Genomic DNA, 19,044 nt, shown 5'->3' with positions numbered 1-19,044 from the left:
TTATTCAACAAAGTAAGCTCTTTTTAAAACTTAGAAAATTGTGTTTTTATGAAAACAAAATACTGATGTGGACTTTGGAGGATCTGGGTGGAACGCACACAAATTATCTCTGCCACTCAGGTGTTACTTCCTGTGTGTTGCCCTATTGGGTAGTTATTGTGGATAAACATCTCCAAAGGTCAAGGATTAACTAAGATCTGCAACTGGCTAAGTCCTATGACCACTGTTTAGTTTAACTTTTGACAAGCATTGTTTAGTCTGAGGACTTTCTTCTTTAAAAATGAATACTGGGCTTCCCTGGTGGCGCAGTGGTTGAGAACCTGCCTTCCGATGCAGGGTATGCGGGTTCGAGCCCTGGTCTGGGAGGATCCCACATGCCACGGAGCAGCTGGGCCCGTGAGCCACAACTACTGAGCCTGGGCGTCTGGAGCCTGTGCTCCGCAACGGGAGAGGCCGCGATGGTGAGAGGCCCGCGCACCGCGATGAAGAGTGGCCCCCGCTTGCCACAACTGGAGAAAGCCCTCGCACAGAAACGAAGACCCAACACAGCCAAGAATGAATAAATAAATAAATAATAATTATAAAAAAAAAATGAATACTATTTTTATAGCTTTTCTTGTAAGTCTAAAATTAGTTTAAAATAAAGTTAAAAAAAATACTGAACTTTAAAACATGGAGAAAGTACTACTTCCTGTATGCTTCTAGATTTAAAAAATTCAAAAGTGACTTCAAATACTTTAAAAAATATTCCATTTAAAGTATAAAACAAAGGCATTTATAAAATTTTAAATATATTGGCCAGTTCTTAGAAGTTATAGAATGAAAGTATACTTCATTTAAACAGTAATTTGAACATGAAAGACAAAATCACTTACTTAAAAATGTGGGTTGTCAGGTAATAATGACATATATGTTAACTTTAATGGTTAGTTCTTAGAAATAAAAGTTACATGAAATAAACGTTCTCTTGCAAACAAATAAGAATCTCCAGCTAATATGTGCTTTCTAAGTGTTTAAATTTGACTCAACGATAAACCATTAGGTATTACTACATTTACCTGTTAACTTCTATTGCCCTAGTTTCTCCTATAAGCACAAAACTTGTAAGTTGTAAGGGAATTGAAATACCTCATGAGTCTATCTCTAAACATTTACTTTCTAGGTAGTCTGCAGTATATCATGTCTCTCCTTATAAAAATGAATACATTTAGGAATTAAGAACATAAACTATACCTCAAAAAATTAACAAAAACTATATCAAACACACTTAAAATTACCAGCATAGCCACTATTTTTTTTCTATTCAGCTATATCAATAAAAAATGCACATTATTACTCACATGACCATGGATAATGCCAGACAGTTCTGCAAAATTATTGTTTACTCAATAAGCGTTTTTTAGAGTAAAATTGAATGCAAAGATAATTATTTCAAAGATTGTCCATTTAACGACAATTTACCCTAAGTGTTCAGCAATACTGAACTGCCTAGTTCAAATGAACAGGAACACTTTCAGAGTCTAGGGCGATCTTTAAAACATTAATGGAGTGTTTCTTAGAAAAGCTAAGTGTCCCAGTGAAATGCTGTATGTACAGTTACTGAAGAAGCCACACTTCATCAACAGCATGTTCTGTGTTATGTTTTATTTACAGCTTGCATTTCAGCTCTATGAATACACAGAATACTGTCCAAATATTACTCAGCCTCATTATCTGTGGTAGTGATTTGCAGAAGATGAAGACCACACCTCTCTTATGTGGAGAGAAATGGAATCTCTCTCCCATTCTTGTTGTTCTTATACATCTCTCCACAGAATAATAGCTATTATTAAGAACTGCAGCCTAGCAAGGTCAGCCTGGTTAAAATAAACTTGTTTAAAAACTTATTAGTCACTGATATTACTTGGATCTGTTTTTATTTCCCACATAAATAAGTGAAAATATATTGAAACATATTCTGAATATAACAATTAATGCACTTTTATCAAAAGTATGAGAAAATAAAAATATATGTATATGTATGTGTCGGGGGGAGATGGGGATTTGGGGATCTTCAGACAGCAAAATTATTTCCCAAATAATTTACTATTTGTAATCAAATCTTCTGTCACCCAACATGCTCCTAGTAGGGAAATAAGGGGACACAGTCATTCACCTGTGCTTTAAAAGTTAATTTATTGGCTTGTTGTAAATTTAAAAAACATTAATTGAGTTACAAAGCACTTGCATTTCTTACCTAAGATCTTTTCAAGATAATTTTCTTCCTCATAAATCCACCTCTATACCATTTTAAAATCAAAAGAGTATTAAACAAACATTCAGGACATTTTTTTTTTTTAATATACAGCACTCCTCTGCTTAATAAATATTTTAAAATGTAAGTATTGCCAAATTACCTCCTTTTAAAAATTGTTCAGTAGAGATTTTCACGAATTAAATTTATCTTACTCAAGATATTATAAACAAAGTAAACATTTAAGCAAAAAAGTTCCATCGTCAATGATCACTGATTTAGATTAACACTCTGAAGTAGAGTAAGTAATAATTGCTTTAGAGAAACATTAGAGAGCTTTATGTGATCATCCACTGTAATTTAAAATAATGCTACAGGGAACTTAATCTTGGCTTGCTAACTTTTTCCTAATTGAGTATGTGAATATGAATACCTAATAATGCAGTTCAAGTACATAATGGTTTGCAATATTGGCAAATTTAATAGATTAAAGCAGTGTACATTCTCAGGGCATATAATTCTTGTTTTATAATTACTGACATTGTTTTATATGAAGATCAAAGCCTAGATAGTTTTTGTGCTTTGATCTTTGAAATTGGTTTTAAGATTCCATGGTTAAATTTGAAGAATTCGCTTATAGGAAATGCTACCCAAATTATTTTTCATGAGAAAATAAACAGAAGTAATCATGCAGATTTTGAGTATAGAAGCTCCTTTGCCTCACACTTGTGACCCAAAACTTAATGAGAAAATGGAGAAAATATAATGAAGTATGCCAGGAAAGCCAAACAAGGCAGATAAAAGTTCCTGAATAGGTTGCTTATCAGCATTCCTTACTCAGTGATAAATAGCTTTTTCCTGAATATCTTCAGAGCATTTAGTGTTTGCTAACTGAATGCTTCATTACTGTTGGTCATTGATATAAAATAATATTTTTAGTTATTCATTTTCTTTAATTTGAAATTTAGAGGAGGCTTAAAAATGAAAAGATCGGTTTTTACTATATGTAAAATACAGTTTTTAAAAAATTCTGAAGCCTCAATGATTGGTTTTGGTTATTTTTAACATATAATCACAACACTTGATGTATATGTTTTATTGTATGTAATTAGGCTCATAGTAATTTCTCATTACAGAACACTAATTTGGAATGAGTGATGGAAGTTTCGTTAGAACTAGTGATGAATCAGAATTTTAAAATAGTTTTAAGGAGATGATTTATTACAACTACATTTATAATAAATTAGTTGGGTATGTATTGTGTTCTCTAATAAATTATGTGTTCTTGAAGAAGGGTAATCCAGTGCATAGCATCAAATCTAGGATAGAGGAAATGCTCAATAAGTGTTTGATTGAATAAATGAATAATGAATTAACTAATGACAAAAAATGGTTCCCTTTAACAAATACACAAGAACAGTTTTTAAAAGGCACAACATTGTCAAAGTATCTCCTTTACAACTTTAAGTTTGTATATTGCATTACACTTTTTAAAGTAAGTTTGCACATCTTACTGTGTTCAATCCTCATAATGAACCCTGGTGTCAAAAGGCCTTAATATTTTTATTTTGCAAATATGGAAACTGAAGCACTGCGAGGCAAAGTGACTTGTTGATGAAAACAAACCAGTTATGTCATAGCTAGAATCCATGTCTTTTAACTTATTTCTCCATGACATTTATTCTATTTATAAACAATCTTTAATTACCAGATTTAAGCCTGTCACAAGACTCTCTTGTTTTGGTTCTACCACCCATTGCTTTTATGTAATATTTTACATAATACTTCTACTCTAAATTCCTTTCGCTATAAATTAAGCAGAAATTAGAATGGAATACTTTTCTGTGCTCTCTCCGCTGTAGCAGCATAAAAGTGTACTACTAAGATGAATTTAAGAATCTGGAGGCTTCCACTTCAGGCAACATGGTGGAATAGATGTCCTAGTACAAAACGAATGGGCTATACTTTGTGGCAGGCAGAAGATAAAGCTTGGGGCCCAAGCGGGGCGTGTGTGTGTTGTGTGTGTGTGTGTGTATGAGTGTGTAATCCAAGACCTGTACACAAAGCGAAGAATTTGCAGAGGCAGCACCCTCAGCAAGTGACTTAGAAAGAAACCTTGCTCCACAGAGAAGGACTGTGGGTATACTTGCCTGTCTCAGCCTTGGCTTTGGGTAAAGGGGGAAAAAAACCCAGAAAGTCTCTCCTGTCTATTCCTACTCATAGGGTTGCAGTCTGGCTGATTTAGGGCTAGAACTCACACTATCTATGTTGTTCCCAATCCCCTTTCAAAATACTCAAGTTGAAAATGTAAAGTGATCAGAAGTTGATAGTAACACCAGCAGTCAGACAAAAGCAAACGCAAATTCTCTCTGGAGGTGTGAACTTTAAACTCAGGTCTTAAAAAAATGTCCAGAGATAAAATTCCAAGGAACATGGGCCCAGTAAACAAGCCATCCTGAGGCAGAGTTAAAAGAAAAGCAAACTACAGAATCAGACCCATAAAACACTGATGATGTGGAAATACCAGATACAGAATATAAAATAAGTTTCTTAATATATTTAAAGAAATGGAAGAAGGTATTGAGTGTATCATGAAAGAACAAGATGTTATCAAAAATGACCAGGCAGATAGGAAGAACAAAAAGAGAATTCTCAAACTGAAAATGTAATCACTAAACTTAGCAGACTCAGTGGAATTGAAATCCTGAAAGCTGACAAATTGACAGTTGGCACCCTGACTCAGATCAACCCTGGAGGCCTCACAGAAGGGAGAGGGTGATAAGGATCTGAGCATGGAACACAAGTCTAGAACACCTCAGAGAATGAAGGCTGTCACGGCCTGTGTGTGTGTGGGCGCGTGTGCATGTGTGTGCGCGCGTGTGCGTGTCTGCACGTGTGTGCGCGTGTATGTGTGTGCGCGTGTCTGTGCGCGTCTGTGCGTGCGTGTCTGCGCGCACGCGTGTGCGTGTGTGTGCACGTGTATGTGTGTGCGTGTCTGCGCACGCATGTGTGCATGCGTGTGCACGTGTCTGAGCGCATGCGCGTGTGTCTGCGCGCATGTGTGCATGCGTGTGTGCGAGCGCGCGTGTGTATGTGCGCGTGTGGTGGGGCTGCTGATGACAGGGTTTGCAGCCCAGGGTGGAGGGTGGAGCACACAGTAGTGGGAGGACGGGTGGGAGTAGACGTCTGGGTTCTCCTTTGGCCTCTCCCCCCAAATTAACTGTCCCCCCAACACAGTTTCCATCACTGGGTAAACAGAGCATTAAAACATGGTGGGTGCACAGTATGGGATACTATACAGCAGTTAGAAGCAACAGATTAAATATACATAAAGTAATACGGATATATCTTTAAAAATATAGAGTGTAGTTAAACATTAAGAAGAATAATCATTTATAGAATATACATTTATGAAAATTAAACACATATGCACCCAAGATAATAACATATGTTTTATAAAAGCATATACAAATAAAAAGATACACACCAAACACATTAGACTATTTGCCTATGATGGGGAAGGGTATAATGGTAGCCATTAGGGATAAAATAGAATGAGTAAATAAAGCCAGAGGGCCTTGTTTGGGCCAATTATAATTGTGTACCATGAACTAAGGGACATAAGGCATGTGATCACTCAGTCCTATGAACCTGAGGTTAAAATAAAAAGAAGGAGGAAACAAACTCGATGGATGGGTTAAAGAGTAGAATAAACTGGCAGAGAAATCTAAAGATCCAAAGAAATTACCGAGAATGTAAATTAGAGGTGGAAAATACGAGACAAAAAGGTCAAACAACATGGAGTACAGAGCGAGATACAGAGCCTGAGGGAGGAAATATTCAAAGAGATAATGATTGTGAACATTCTACACTTCATGAAAGACACCATGACATGCAAGCATGATAAATAGAAACTAAGAACATCAAAGACAAAGAGAGCATGTTAGAGCTGTCAGAGAGGCAGACTACCTACTGAATAATTAAACCGAATAAAGGCTAACCTCTTAAGAACATGAGATATCCTCAAAGCCCTGTGAGGAAATCACTGTCAGTCTAGACTTGTGCATCTAGCGAAATCACCTTTCAGGAATGAGGGCAAAAAGGAAAACATCTTCAATCCAGCAAAAACAAAGTTTAGACCGGTAGACCTTCACTAAGGTGCACTTAGAGTATGGACTTCAGGAAGAAGAAAGTAAATGCTAGAAAATCTATTTAGTTACTAAGTATGGTTAAGTATTTTATACTGTTATTTTTAAAATCAATTTCCTTTTCAAAAACAATAGCACATTTCCAAAATATCAGAAGTTCCAATGAATGCAGCATGAATTAACTGGGTTTAATTACCTGCTTTGCCTGTTTATATACGGCATCAGCAGTTAGGTAGGATGCCAGACAATCACTTGGCAATCTGATACTAGCAATCTTTGAATCCTCCACACTATGCTGCATTGTGGCATATGGAATTATACTGTATTACATAAAGTTGTAATTCAAATAATACAAATAAACTCCAAGTCCAAGAGGTGAGGCGTCAAGAACAAATACTGCTATCTAGTTTCTCAGCTGGTGTAAATGGAAGCATTTAGGAAAGTTAATTCCAATACTGGCATAACCCTTATAGTTTACACTGGAGTCAAATGCTTCAATCAGTCCTGTACTGAGCTCAACATTTACTCCTACAGTAAACCTAATACTAATGTCTAGGGCAATTGCTGAATATATAATAGGTTTTTGTGTGTTCTTACACTGATAAATCTTACCAGTGTTTCACTTGAACATGAGTGGCCTTATATAACAAGAAATTTTGTTCTATTGAGCCACAGTATACAAAGTAATAAAGAACATTTATGGATGATTAAATATTGAAGTGAAGTTGAAGCATTTAATCTACTGCAAAACTCATTTAATGCAAACGTACCCTGGCAATATAGATATTATTGATATTATACTGAAGGGAACATTTTCATCCAGTGTATCTCATGGAAATTTAATTTCCTTCTTCTCTGAGAACTTGGAATTTGTTAGACTGTGTCCATTTCCAGCACAAATTTCCATTAGTACATAAAGTGTATTCTTACATATTAGAGAAGAATTTGTGACTTTAAAAAAATCCCACAGTGTCAAATCTATTGCTGTGAAGGCACATTTACTATGACACTTGCAAATCACAATATGTATGTAGAAACTTAAAAAAAGCTACTTTAAGTTAATCATTATGTTGATTTTGATGTCAATTTCATGCCACCATGCTGTTTCTTTCTTTCTTTCTTTTTTTTGATGGGTTTTGTGACAAAGTACAGACTGGACTGATCTCAGATCAAACAGAAATTGGCACTTTTAAAACAAACAAAGCAATTACATTTGAAGAAATTAAAAACAAATAGATGAGCTAAGGACATTTAGGTTAGTTTTGATAGATTTCTTTTCTTTCCTTTTAGCTTCTTTAAGATTTTACTTTGTACCTAAATAAAACATCAGAGTCGGGATACTGAATGCCAAACAAAAAGCGGTTGTAGTTTAGTTCTAAGGGCTTATCATCAATTATTTCTAAATCAAAATAAGTTAAAAATACAACCAACAATTGTTTTATCTCAACTATTGCCAAAAATCGGCCTGGACATTTGCTGACTCCAAATCCAAATGGCATGTGGTAATACTTCAACTTTTTCCCTCTTTTAAAAAAGGTGGTTTTCTTCTTACCACTTTCTGTAAAACGATCAAATCTAAACTCCTGTAAAGAAGAAAACAGAGTGTTAAAATCAAAAATTTCCATGAAATAGCTTGAGTTCAGGTTCACACAGTTGCCAGCTCTCCCTGCCCATCTTAAAAGGCTTCTTTTAACCCAGCAAACACCAGGAAGTAAAACTTAACTAAGTGCAAATCATGTATGAACTTTCAAAAAACCCCAGTGTTATTAGAAAATTACTTCTCCCATATCAAACAAATTCAAACTTTTCTATATGACTTTTCTTCACATTTCTCTCCTATGCTGAGTTTCCTAAGTATAGAGGCAGTATTTCTGTTTTTGTTCTCTAAGGTGGGTCTCCACATACGGGCACTTCAAATACCAATGTTGGGTAGAGGGAAGGGCTCCTGCAGAGCTACCATGGTTAGAGGACAGTGAATCCTACTGGCCACAGAGGCTGCCTACCTAAGGATCCCTCGTGTGCCCTTCTCTATCCCTTCCCATCAGCTACTTATGGATGACAAAGGATGAGTTTAGGATTTAGTGTTTGGATGAAACAGATATTAAATAATAAGATTCACATTAAGCACTAGAGAAGAACTAAGCCACAAAATCGGTCTGGCTTGTTTTCTGATGTTGTATTGACTTTCTCCTATGACAGCTCTATTTAGAATGAGTGCTCTTTGGATTAACTCTCTTGGTTTCTGATATGTTTTCACAAGTTAAGTTATATTACTTGTTCCAGAAAATTACGGGACTGGCTTATGGAGGGTGTTTGGTCCTCCATCTTAATTTACTCTCATGTGAGTTTCTGAGAGGACACTGAGTGACCTTATTTTAGCCCATGGTGAATTAAACCATTGATTAGATTAACGCACGTGGCAGGCATGACAATGACCAAGTCTTTCCTGGTGCTCATTTGCATCAGACCTGCTCAGCACACAACTTTGCTATGAACTATGAAGCCAAAGGCAAAGAAGCAGGTCAGACTGAAAGCATTTAGATTATAGCGAAAACCCTAGGGTTCACGTATAGATCCTGAATCCATCACAGATGATCTAATTTTCTCACTCAATGCCAGTATTCATGTCAGCAAAATCATTTCCTTTGAAAGTATTGGTTTTATCCCCATTTACCTAGGATACTGATTTTGATAAATATTCAAGCTTAGAAAACACATTTTGCGTGGTTTCTATTCCACCCCCCCACCCTGTAAACTTGCAAGTTGATGAAATCATGATGGCAAAATTAATCAGCATCAGAGTGCAAGTATATTTTCCCACAGATAGTTCTGGGATGTATCTGAATAGGATCTAACCAGTGCTAACCTAAAAGTATCTGTCCATCCTTGTAGTATGGATAAGGACATTCTCTGTGGACATCCACTTTGTTACTGGAGATAGGATGGCTATACGGTACTCTCTCGCAGTAAATCTTTTTCCATTACTGGGGCCCAAGCCTGCTTGCCTGGATTCAGTACAGGTGCTTCCTCCTTCTCACTGACCAATCTAAGGAGACCAGCGCTCTTCCCAAGAGCTCCTTCCCTAGGCCAAACCGGTTGATGTCAATTTTACCACGAAATGGTTTTCTATTTTGAAAAGCTCTCACTGTGGTCAGCCCTATGGTTTAAGCCAGAACATGCAAAAGGAAAACTTAGCTTGAGTTATGACTTCATAGTGTGCTCATATCATAAATAAACCAGAAACTGTCATGGCTTTTCTATATTTCTTTGTGTATGTGAATATGCAGCTGAGAAGTCACAGTGACCAACAAGGAATGCCGAAGTGCTCCCCCAGCCCTGCCACGTTCAGTTAGTGTACGTTCAATCCCCCAAACATCTAGTCAACCAGTAATGTCACTCCTCTAGTTTTCCATCACCTTCCATTCAATTTCCTCACAATAAATATCATAGAAATTCCTATTTAGTTGTTTATATTATGAAACAAGAAGGGAAAAGGCCAACTTCTTTTGCTCTGTGGCTACCATTAAGCTCAAAGGGCATATGGGCATAAGTAGCTTTTTGAGTCAAAATTTCTTCTCAGTTTGTTTTCCATTGCCAGGACATGGAGAACCCGAGCAGGAGCCAATTTTAGGAAGGGCTTGTGGCAGTTGCTAAGAATATAGTCCGGTTTTAGAAAAAAAGAAGGGGTGTAATAGTCTCACCCCAGAAATTCTGGGGTCACAGTGACATAGAACAAAAAGTCAGAAAGCTCAAGATGCTTTGATCTTTGATCTGGAACAACTTGAATACAGGATTTGTCATGTTGCAGTGACCATAATAGCTGGGTGCTTCACGATTAAAAAGGGTCAATTACATGCAATATTATTCAATGGATAAGAATAGAGAAGTCATAAGAGAAAAGCATGAGATGCTGAAATTCCCCAACGCTCCTCTACTGATTGTTGTGGTTGCTCCTCAACATCTTTCTTCTGCATGAGATCTCTCGAGGCACCAACTGTGGTAATCACATTGCTCTGGCCTCTCACTGATTTAGGAGAGGGTGTATGAACCCGTCTCTCAGTGCTACAGGGGAGGAGTGTATGGGGCCATCTGGGAGAAGTTCCCTTCTTGTGAAGAAAAACACAACAAAATGGTCCATCACTCTTCCTCCTCTAGACCTGGTTATATGTGACTATGACGCCTGCGAGGCTGCAGCTATGCTGTCACCAGGAGAGGGTTTCTCAGCCAAGAAATCCCAGGAGACGGGAGGGGTCACACTGTCTTATTTATCTCCATATTTTCAAGGCCCCCACCAGAGTGCTAGGCACAGTGAGGTTCCATATATGTCTGTTGAATTAATGAATAAATACATGACAATAAAGTATATTTTAAAAGCAATCTTCAAACTTTTGAAGAAAACAGAGATATTGAATGAATAAATAGAGATGGATGAGAGGCCACTGCGATGAGAAGCCCGCGCACCGCAATGAAGAGTAGCCCCCGCTCACCGCGACTAGAGAAAGCCCGCGCGCAGCAACGAAGACCCATAGCAGCCAAAAATAAATAAATAAAATTATTTAAAAAAATAATAATAAAGATGGAGAGAATGAAGAGTAGATGAATATTCAAATAGAAAATGTTTACAAATAGAAAATGGTATAATATTTAGCACTAGAAATAAAGATTGGGTAGACGATACAATTTCCTGGATAGAGAAGAATTTTGGGTATGAGTGACTGAGGAACACTGCGTACCACACTAATCTGTGTCCTCCAAATTTTATGTTTAGTTCAGTTCAACAGCTTTTTTTTTTTAGCACTTCCTGTATGTGCAGCATTGAAGTTTAAAAAGGCATAAAACATGGTCTTGCTGGGGTAGGTGATCATATTCTGTGAACATGATCAGATCTTGTATTCACTCAATTCATCATTTTGGGTATAGGAATCTAGATTAGACAAAAGACATGACTTCCCAGAAATAAAAACTGTCACTGTTTTGAATGGATGACTAAGGGGCTGCACTCTTGCCCGGGGTTTACAGCTGGACCTCCTGGGAGCAAGATGACTAAGTACAGAAGTTCCTTTTTTTATTTCCGTGACTTGGGTGTCAATCAGTGGTGGGCCATAGCCAGTTTGTACCAGCTAGAGAGAGTGTATACATCTCTTCCCCACGCTGTATTCAGGGTCTTCACTCTGGTAACATGAAATCAGCCAAGGTGAAAGTATTCACACCATGACAACTGGCAAAATCAGGGCTTCTCAGAGTGCTGGTTTGCCAGCCCACTGCTGGTTCCAACATGGTAGATATGGAAATGCCACTTCACTAGTGGGGCAGAAACCCTCTCAACATGGAGCACATGGCTATGAGAACACAGCCATGTGATAAGGACAAGCCCCTAAACTGTAAGCTCTTAAAGACAGGGGCCCCTTTTATATCTACGTCACCCATTATGCCCATCAAAGTGCTTTCTGGGTAGTGGTTGCTCAGTTTATGTTTGTATCCTTGAAATGTACTAAATGGCACAATCTCTATTCCAGTTTGAGAGACAGACAAAAAATTATTGAGAGTATTTCCACATTTGTCATAACTAGTATATTCTAATAATAGTGGAAATAATCAAAAGAATATTAATACAACAATTTTTATAGTGATTTAGAATTTTTTCAAGGGCTTTCAAATTCATCACTTTATAATCCTTACACCTCCGAGAAGTAGGTTGGGCAGACTTGCATGAGGTCAAATAAGGCTTTTCATCTTCAGAGCTTTGGCAGGGGATTGGGGGTACTCCAAAGGCTTTGTAATTACTTTGTTGTTTCCCTGTGTCCTTACTTTAGGAGGCTATATGGTTAAGGTAATGCGTTACCATCTTAAATGTTGGCTGTTTCTTCCCTATGGCCCAGCCCTTTATACCTCAGCACCTCCATAGAAAAACCAACCAATAGATCTGGTCTTCTCCATAGCTCTATTTTTGGATGCTGCATTTTGGCAGAAAAGTAATCATCACCATTTACTGATTACTTGAGAGCCAGTGGCTAGAATTCTGGCTGACAATTGACAAATTTGAAGAACCCTTCATAAAATTTTTAAAAAGTATCCATTCCTAGTTAATTAAGACATCATCTAGATTTTCTTGGGTAGCATTTAGACCGATACAGAAAGAAGAAAAGAGAATTGGGAACAGGTGTTTCCTTTTGCTCTCTCTCATTGTTTTAATTTCACGTGCCAATTTTTTTTTCCACATCAGCACATGCCACCTGACTGGCTAACATTACAATAAGCTAAGGAACCCATATTCAGGAAAAGAATAATTCTTAACACAGCTTACGTGTTGGTAGCTTATAGGCCCAGTTAGGTTCCCAATCATTTTTTCTTTAGCTTACATTGTGTTTTAAACTTAATTTCTCCAAACATTTAAAAATTCTAGGCTTCACCCAGGAATCTGAAGTTTAAAAAAAATAATAAAAATGACTTGGTCACATCAGGTCTACATGCTTGTTAAGGACTGAGGGTTGGTTCCAAAGTAGCCACATGGTCTCCCTTAGATGCCTCCTGGGCTGTCCTTTCACCAGAGTTCTTACCACTCCCGATAGTATTGCTATATTTACACACAAGCCACCTCAGCTATTGGATCTAATTAGGCCCAGTACACATTTGAATGTGCGATATCTGTAGTGATTTAACATCTTAACTGAAGTATATTTTCACTTTCAGAACGTTCATCCATTTCAGCACCTCCTATTTATTTCCTTCTATGGGTACTCTCCTGCATGCCAGGCACTGAGAATTCAGAGAAGGTAAGGACAAGGTCTCTCCCCTCCTGGAACTTACAGTATATGGACGCACAGGCAAACAAGTAATTGCAAAATACCGTGGGGTGTGCCCCATAACAAAGGTACACCCAGACCACAGAGTGAGCAGTGGCAGATTCTCTGAGGAATGAGGTGGGAATCAGGGACAAAGAAGAGGTGATTAAGGGGGATTGTTGTGGAGTCACCTGGAGTCTCTCAGTGGACAAGAGGGGCATTCAACAATAGAGAGATGGGTGAAGGAAGATATAAGCTGTTTCTAGAATGTAATATTCTAGGGTCTCTTGGGCTTGAACATCCTGAAACCATGCCTCATTGGGTTGGGGGGAACCAATGTTCCATGAAGGCACCTCAGGTTCCACGTCCTCTGAGAATAACTATACTTATATCTGGAGTTGGTCTTCCTCATGATTTTAGCCTAAGAGCTATTGGCTATTTTCTATATCTAAGGGCTGGTCTTCTCATTCAAGATCTGTAGGGTACAAAAGTCAGGCAGTGAGGAGTATGAACTTCGGATGAGCTCCTGGGACAGTGCTGTCCGTGACAAAGGCCAAGGACGGAATTTTCCAGAATTTTCTTCTCTTTTTTTACTGTTAGTGCATGATTGTTTTTGGATGGGCAACTGCTACATGAGCATCTATAGCATCTACTTATTGCCATCCTAAGTTATTAAGAACAAAAGGAATCAATCCATAAGCCTGAGAGTGGTAAGTGCTCAGTAAATATTTATAGAATGAATGATTACATAAGGCCTTGCCAAATCACATAAAATTGGTTCTGAACTATACCATTTTTTTTCTGTGCCAATAACTATCAGCATTCCACAACTAATTTCAAGGAAACGATACCATAGCAAAAATTAGCTAGTTGATTTTAACATTAGTCAGGCATAGTTGGCTAATGTTAAGTCTAGTAAATAATAGAGAATGCTCATCAACTCAAGCTAGAGCTGCCCTAATGATGCTAAATCAGAGTTCACAATACTGCAATTTTGTTCTTCCCACTGATTTAGTATGAGGCAAACCTGTCCGACTACTATTTATTATGTAAAGTTTGGGCATTGCTATTTAGCATGCCACAGGAAAAGTATAAATCGACACAGTTTCAAATGTTTAGCTTTGATATTGAAATTCCTAAAAGTCTAACTCATGGTCTTTTCCATCATGGCGGCAGGGTTGGGGATAGAGAATAGGAGGATCCCTAAGACCTTAAAAAACAGTGGTGATTTGGTAAACATTTATTATTTTTTGATAACTTTAATGTTGATTTTACTATTGTGACATGAATAATAAACTTGATGACTAGCAGGATAATCACATAATAAAAATACTAAGCAGAAATTAAATTGAAAATTGTAGATAGAAATGAAATTTTTTAAATTTTAAAATATTTTTCAAATATTAGCTATTTACTTGCTTTACTTATTGACCACCTAGTTACGTGTGGAATTTCTTTTTTTGATATTTACAAACGTGGTGATGAAGCCTGCTGTCTGCAAAAATGTTCATTCACTCACCGATACCCTACTTCTGATTTGCTATCATTATTCACGTAACGCCTCTTCTGAAATGCATAGAAACCATATGTACATTCTCCCCTCACTTAAAAAATTTTGCCTTTGCTGATGAAATAAATGCTAATTATCTCATTGTATTTGAAGTCTGTCCTTTTCTTATTAATTTCCAAAATTCAACAAGATTTTAATCCAGCCTGGCTGAAAAACATCTTAGAAACTGGGTTTAAAAGTGGTTCAGCGCTAAACTGCTCAAAAAGAGCACAGAAGTTTCCCTTTGAAAAATGGCATTTTATATACAAAAACCACTGCAGCAACAACGTGACTTCCTGAGAAGCACAGGCAGAAGATGACGGTGCTCAATTTGCATGCAGGTGGTGAACCTCTGAAGTGGTATCAAGGGATGAGCCAGGGTGGATTAATTTCCAGTCTTTGATATTCATTAACTCCAGCTTCAGAAAAAAATACAAGGAGGTGACACAATTACCCTCAGAGCTTAACCTGTGAGTAGCAGCTTTACAATCTCAAGTTCATAATGCCATCCTAATTGATCAAGAAGGGGCACATACCTTTAGTAAGAGGTGAAAAAGTAGATGAGCTTAACTCTGGCAAGGACGGTATCTGACTCTGGGACAGTCAACCCCACTCTGGAAACACTTAGCAGAATAGTCATTATTTATTCTCTAAGCCACCTGTCAATAGCTAGCCCTCCATGGTTTTTAATAATTCTCTGCCAAGCAAAACTTAATTTAGGCCTAAAGTGAATAGTGTCCATCAAGGTATCAACGTTCATTTCATTTGAGGAAACTAGAGTTTAGTCTCATCGCTGTATTTCTCTTTATAGATCGTGAAACCTTTGAAAGAGAGATCCTTAAGGAAACCTTTCAGTAAATAGGAAAATGTTCCCACTGGAAGGAAAAACAGGAGTCATTAAGCTCTCTCCAATTCTTTCTGGAACAAGATGGCAAGAGAAAGAGAGATCACGAGGGAAAGGGATGTGCTTGCAGTATCTAAGAGGGAGCAATACTGGCTTAATGTTTATTTACCTCTGGAGCTTCAAAGATTTCAGGGTCATAATGTAAGACGGGAGGAAAGATGCCTACAAAGTCTCCCTCTCGCAGACAGCAGTCCTGGCTCTCTAAGTGTAGTGTCAAGTCCTCTTGAACGACGCGAAAGATGCCAGAAAAGGAGCATAGTCGCAAGACCTCAAGAATGGTGCTTTCTGAAAGAAACAAGCAAGCAACATTTTATTAAAATGTGACTGCTCCTGACAAGTGCTCTCAATTTGCCATTAAAGCTCATAAACAGTAGCTGTGATTGACAGGGAAATCCTTTCCCAATCAGATCCACTGAGCACCAGGAAGGAGCCAATGGGGGCTCTGAATGGGAGAGTGAGGAGGGGAGGGATGAGACAGCTGTGGCCCAGCCCCCAAAGCTTGGGGCATTTCACAGGCAGGAGACAACAGCGCTGTATTGGGGCAGAAAGTCATTAATTAGGAATTTTGTAGGAAAGAATGATCTGCAAGAGAGGAAGTCTGTGTTGGGGCATACACACTGGAAAGTAAAACCGTATCCCAGTTAAAGTACACCACTGGTGGGTTATTTCACCAACCTTCAGAACAGTGATGCCTTCAAAGCCAGGCTTAGGCATTTACTAACCACTTAGGCAGCCAATAGTAAAGTAATTGTAGTAGTGCTTTCTGAGATAGCTTAACACTTAATTTCTTTTATGCTAGTTGTAAATAAAACGTGAGTCAGCATTTGCTGGAAAAATTTCAAAGGGAAAATACTTTAATAGGAATCAGAAGAAACCCATATTTCCCCCAGCATCCAGGGAAAATAACAGCCACCATCATAACCTGGAAGATTCCAGAAGCTGAATGTCCTTGCTTTCCCAGTGGCCTTCACCTTTTGCTCCTAGCACGACAGATTTTATGGCTAATTTCCGGCAATTTATCCTGGCAGTTTGAGGAGGAATTCCTTTGGGAATAATATGCATAATTTGCATAAATCATTCTGATAGCATGCATATCAGCATGTAGCTCCTGTCTAGGTCTGCATCTTTGCCTTCATAATCAAAACTGACTATGTTTTCACCAGCGTGAATGGGTCTTAGAATATAAAGCTTGATTCTCTCTAATCAGCAATATGAAAAAGAGCTCCAAATTGAGCGTTCTTTCCCCCTTCACATGGTAACAAATGGTTGTATTTATGGCTTGCAATTTAGAATCTCTCTCACACACACACACACACACACACACACACACACACAGAGGCCAGTTTCTTAGTGTTCAACAAAGGTCTGAAATGTAGAATAACCTATTAGATTATAGAGGTGGGCAGGTCAGTGAGGGCTTGCATCAGCCAAAAAATAAAAATAAATGCGATTTCCCCCAAATTGAAATCTACGCACAGCTTGCATAGGGCTATCAAGTAGCTTTGGGGACCTTCTCCCAGGAGGTTTTTCCCTAAGCATGCATCTGTCTGAAGAAATGAGGCTGCGGTCAGCTCTGTGTGGCCAGTGTGGTGATTCGATATGATGTACCGTGAGGCTGCTCATATTCTTTTGGACTGCCTTCGTTATTATAATCAGGCAGAGTCAAATCGGTTTGTTGGTGACAGGGCCAGAAAAGAACTTTGGTTTTGGAACATGGACTCTACTGCAGATAGCCACGAGGCAACCTGACACGATGGATTGCAGCTGGCAGGACACCAGCGACCAACATTTCTATGGTGAAAAGCAAGGGTCAGCTTCCCACGTACTGCTGCTGGCTCATGCTGGATCCACAGCACCATGACATCATCTTAGCTTGTGGTGTGAAATGGTAGCTGACATACGCGGCAGTGCTCTGCACCCACCAGGTCCAGGAGGGCTGTGGGGAGAAGAAATACAAAAGCACGATAATTGTGGGGTGGCCACTGTGACAGGGCAGGCATCCGAACAACACGGTCACATCCCATTGGCTGGCGTGCTCGCGGGAAGGGTGGCAGCTTGCGCCCACTGCAGTATCCCAAGTGACAATTGGGCAAGCATATCTTATGCAGAAGTTAATCACAATAATGGAGCACAAAGTGTGGCTTAGCGGTCAGGTCATAAATGACAAATCTGTTTTACCTTCCAGTACCGGTTATGTGCGCGAGACGAGGTTGGCTCTGGATCGCAGCGATCATGCTGAGAATCATCGGAGGACAAAAGTAATGAGTGGCATTATTATCCACAAAGGAGAGGGGAGCTTCCGTGGCTCTGCGTTACAACGTACAGACACAAAAGCCGCAGCCTTGCCGCCAGCCCCAGGAAGGATGCAGGCAGGGCTATATATACGTTGAGAAGAATGACAACTGCACAATAAAAAAAAATTGCAGCCTCTACTTGTAGTTGTCATAGTTGAGCAGACACCAGCCAGTGCCACTGACAGACCAGCTGGGCCCTGGGAGGCCTTCCATGCTGCACAGTAAATTATCCTGCATGGTAGAGCAACATCTGTTTCTGTGCTAGTGCCGAACAAACAAGGCAATTGAAAACATACCAAGGGATAACCAAGCAACAGATGAACATGACCCTCATTTTTCCCCCCTTCTCACACTTGAGGTGCTAAACTTCATTGTGCAAGCACTCCACGAAAGAGAGGCCAGGTTGGTTTGATAAGGTGTTGTCAGAGAGATTTTACATATTTCCAAAATGGAAAGAAAAACCTGATAGTATTGTTATTCTTAGAATCTTCTTTCCCCCTTCTATCTTCCTTTCTTTTATACCAAAGCTAGCACTCAGTTCTCAATTCGCTCTAGAATTAAAAAAAAAAAAAAAAACTTTCCATACACTTATAAATATTCAGTCTTTAAACCTAATTTGCTATACTTAGTTCACATGCCTTCAAGCATTTGTCTTCCAATTTCCACTGAATAAATGCGTACTAATGAGAACTAGAGCAAGCTGCTGAGGCAAAGCTGGGTGACTTGGGTCTGGCCTGCCACCAGCTTGTGATAGGCGGGCAAATTGAGTTAAAATGAAAAGTCTTGTCAGCTGAAATTCAACATGGTAGCCAAACAGCAAGCTGTCAATCATTCCAGCCAAAACAAGGGACTGCAGGTAATAAAAGGTCATTGTGATCATTAGCGCACTTGGCTTTCATATGCAAGTTAATTTTAATTAAACATGATCTCTATCTGTAAATGTTTTATAAAACTTGTGCATAATGGGTTGTTAATTTATACTTACATTTAGCAGGTAATAGGACCCTCTACTTACTAAACTCATTGTAGAAAAATGGCTATCAAGAATGCAAATATTTGGGGGGTAATTTACACCAGGCACTGCAAGGTGCCAACAATTGCAATTGTGATTAAGATAAGGCTGCCTGTGTTTTA

General features: G+C 38.5%; 1 protein-coding gene across 1 annotated transcript in view; it reads right to left on the bottom strand.

The window, feature by feature from the left end:
* Positions 1 to 7,433: 7,433 nt before the first annotated feature.
* LOC132351772 (cytochrome P450 7B1) overlaps positions 7,434 to 19,044 on the bottom strand; it is a 181,686-nt gene continuing 170,075 nt past the window's right edge. The window contains exons 5-6 of the mRNA XM_059901748.1: positions 15,726 to 15,901; positions 7,434 to 7,964 (exon numbers count right to left, since the gene is read on the bottom strand). Of these exons, the coding sequence (XP_059757731.1) occupies positions 7,677 to 7,964; positions 15,726 to 15,901 (464 nt within the window). The 3' untranslated portion in view covers positions 7,434 to 7,676. The remainder of the gene's footprint in view (positions 7,965 to 15,725; positions 15,902 to 19,044) is intronic.

The sequence above is a fragment of the Balaenoptera ricei genome, chromosome 17 (genome assembly GCF_028023285.1).
Source record: "Balaenoptera ricei isolate mBalRic1 chromosome 17, mBalRic1.hap2, whole genome shotgun sequence".
Lineage (NCBI taxonomy): Eukaryota > Metazoa > Chordata > Mammalia > Artiodactyla > Balaenopteridae > Balaenoptera > Balaenoptera ricei.
Note: the sequence above shows the minus strand (reverse complement) of the source record. Positions and strands in the feature narration are given on the sequence as shown.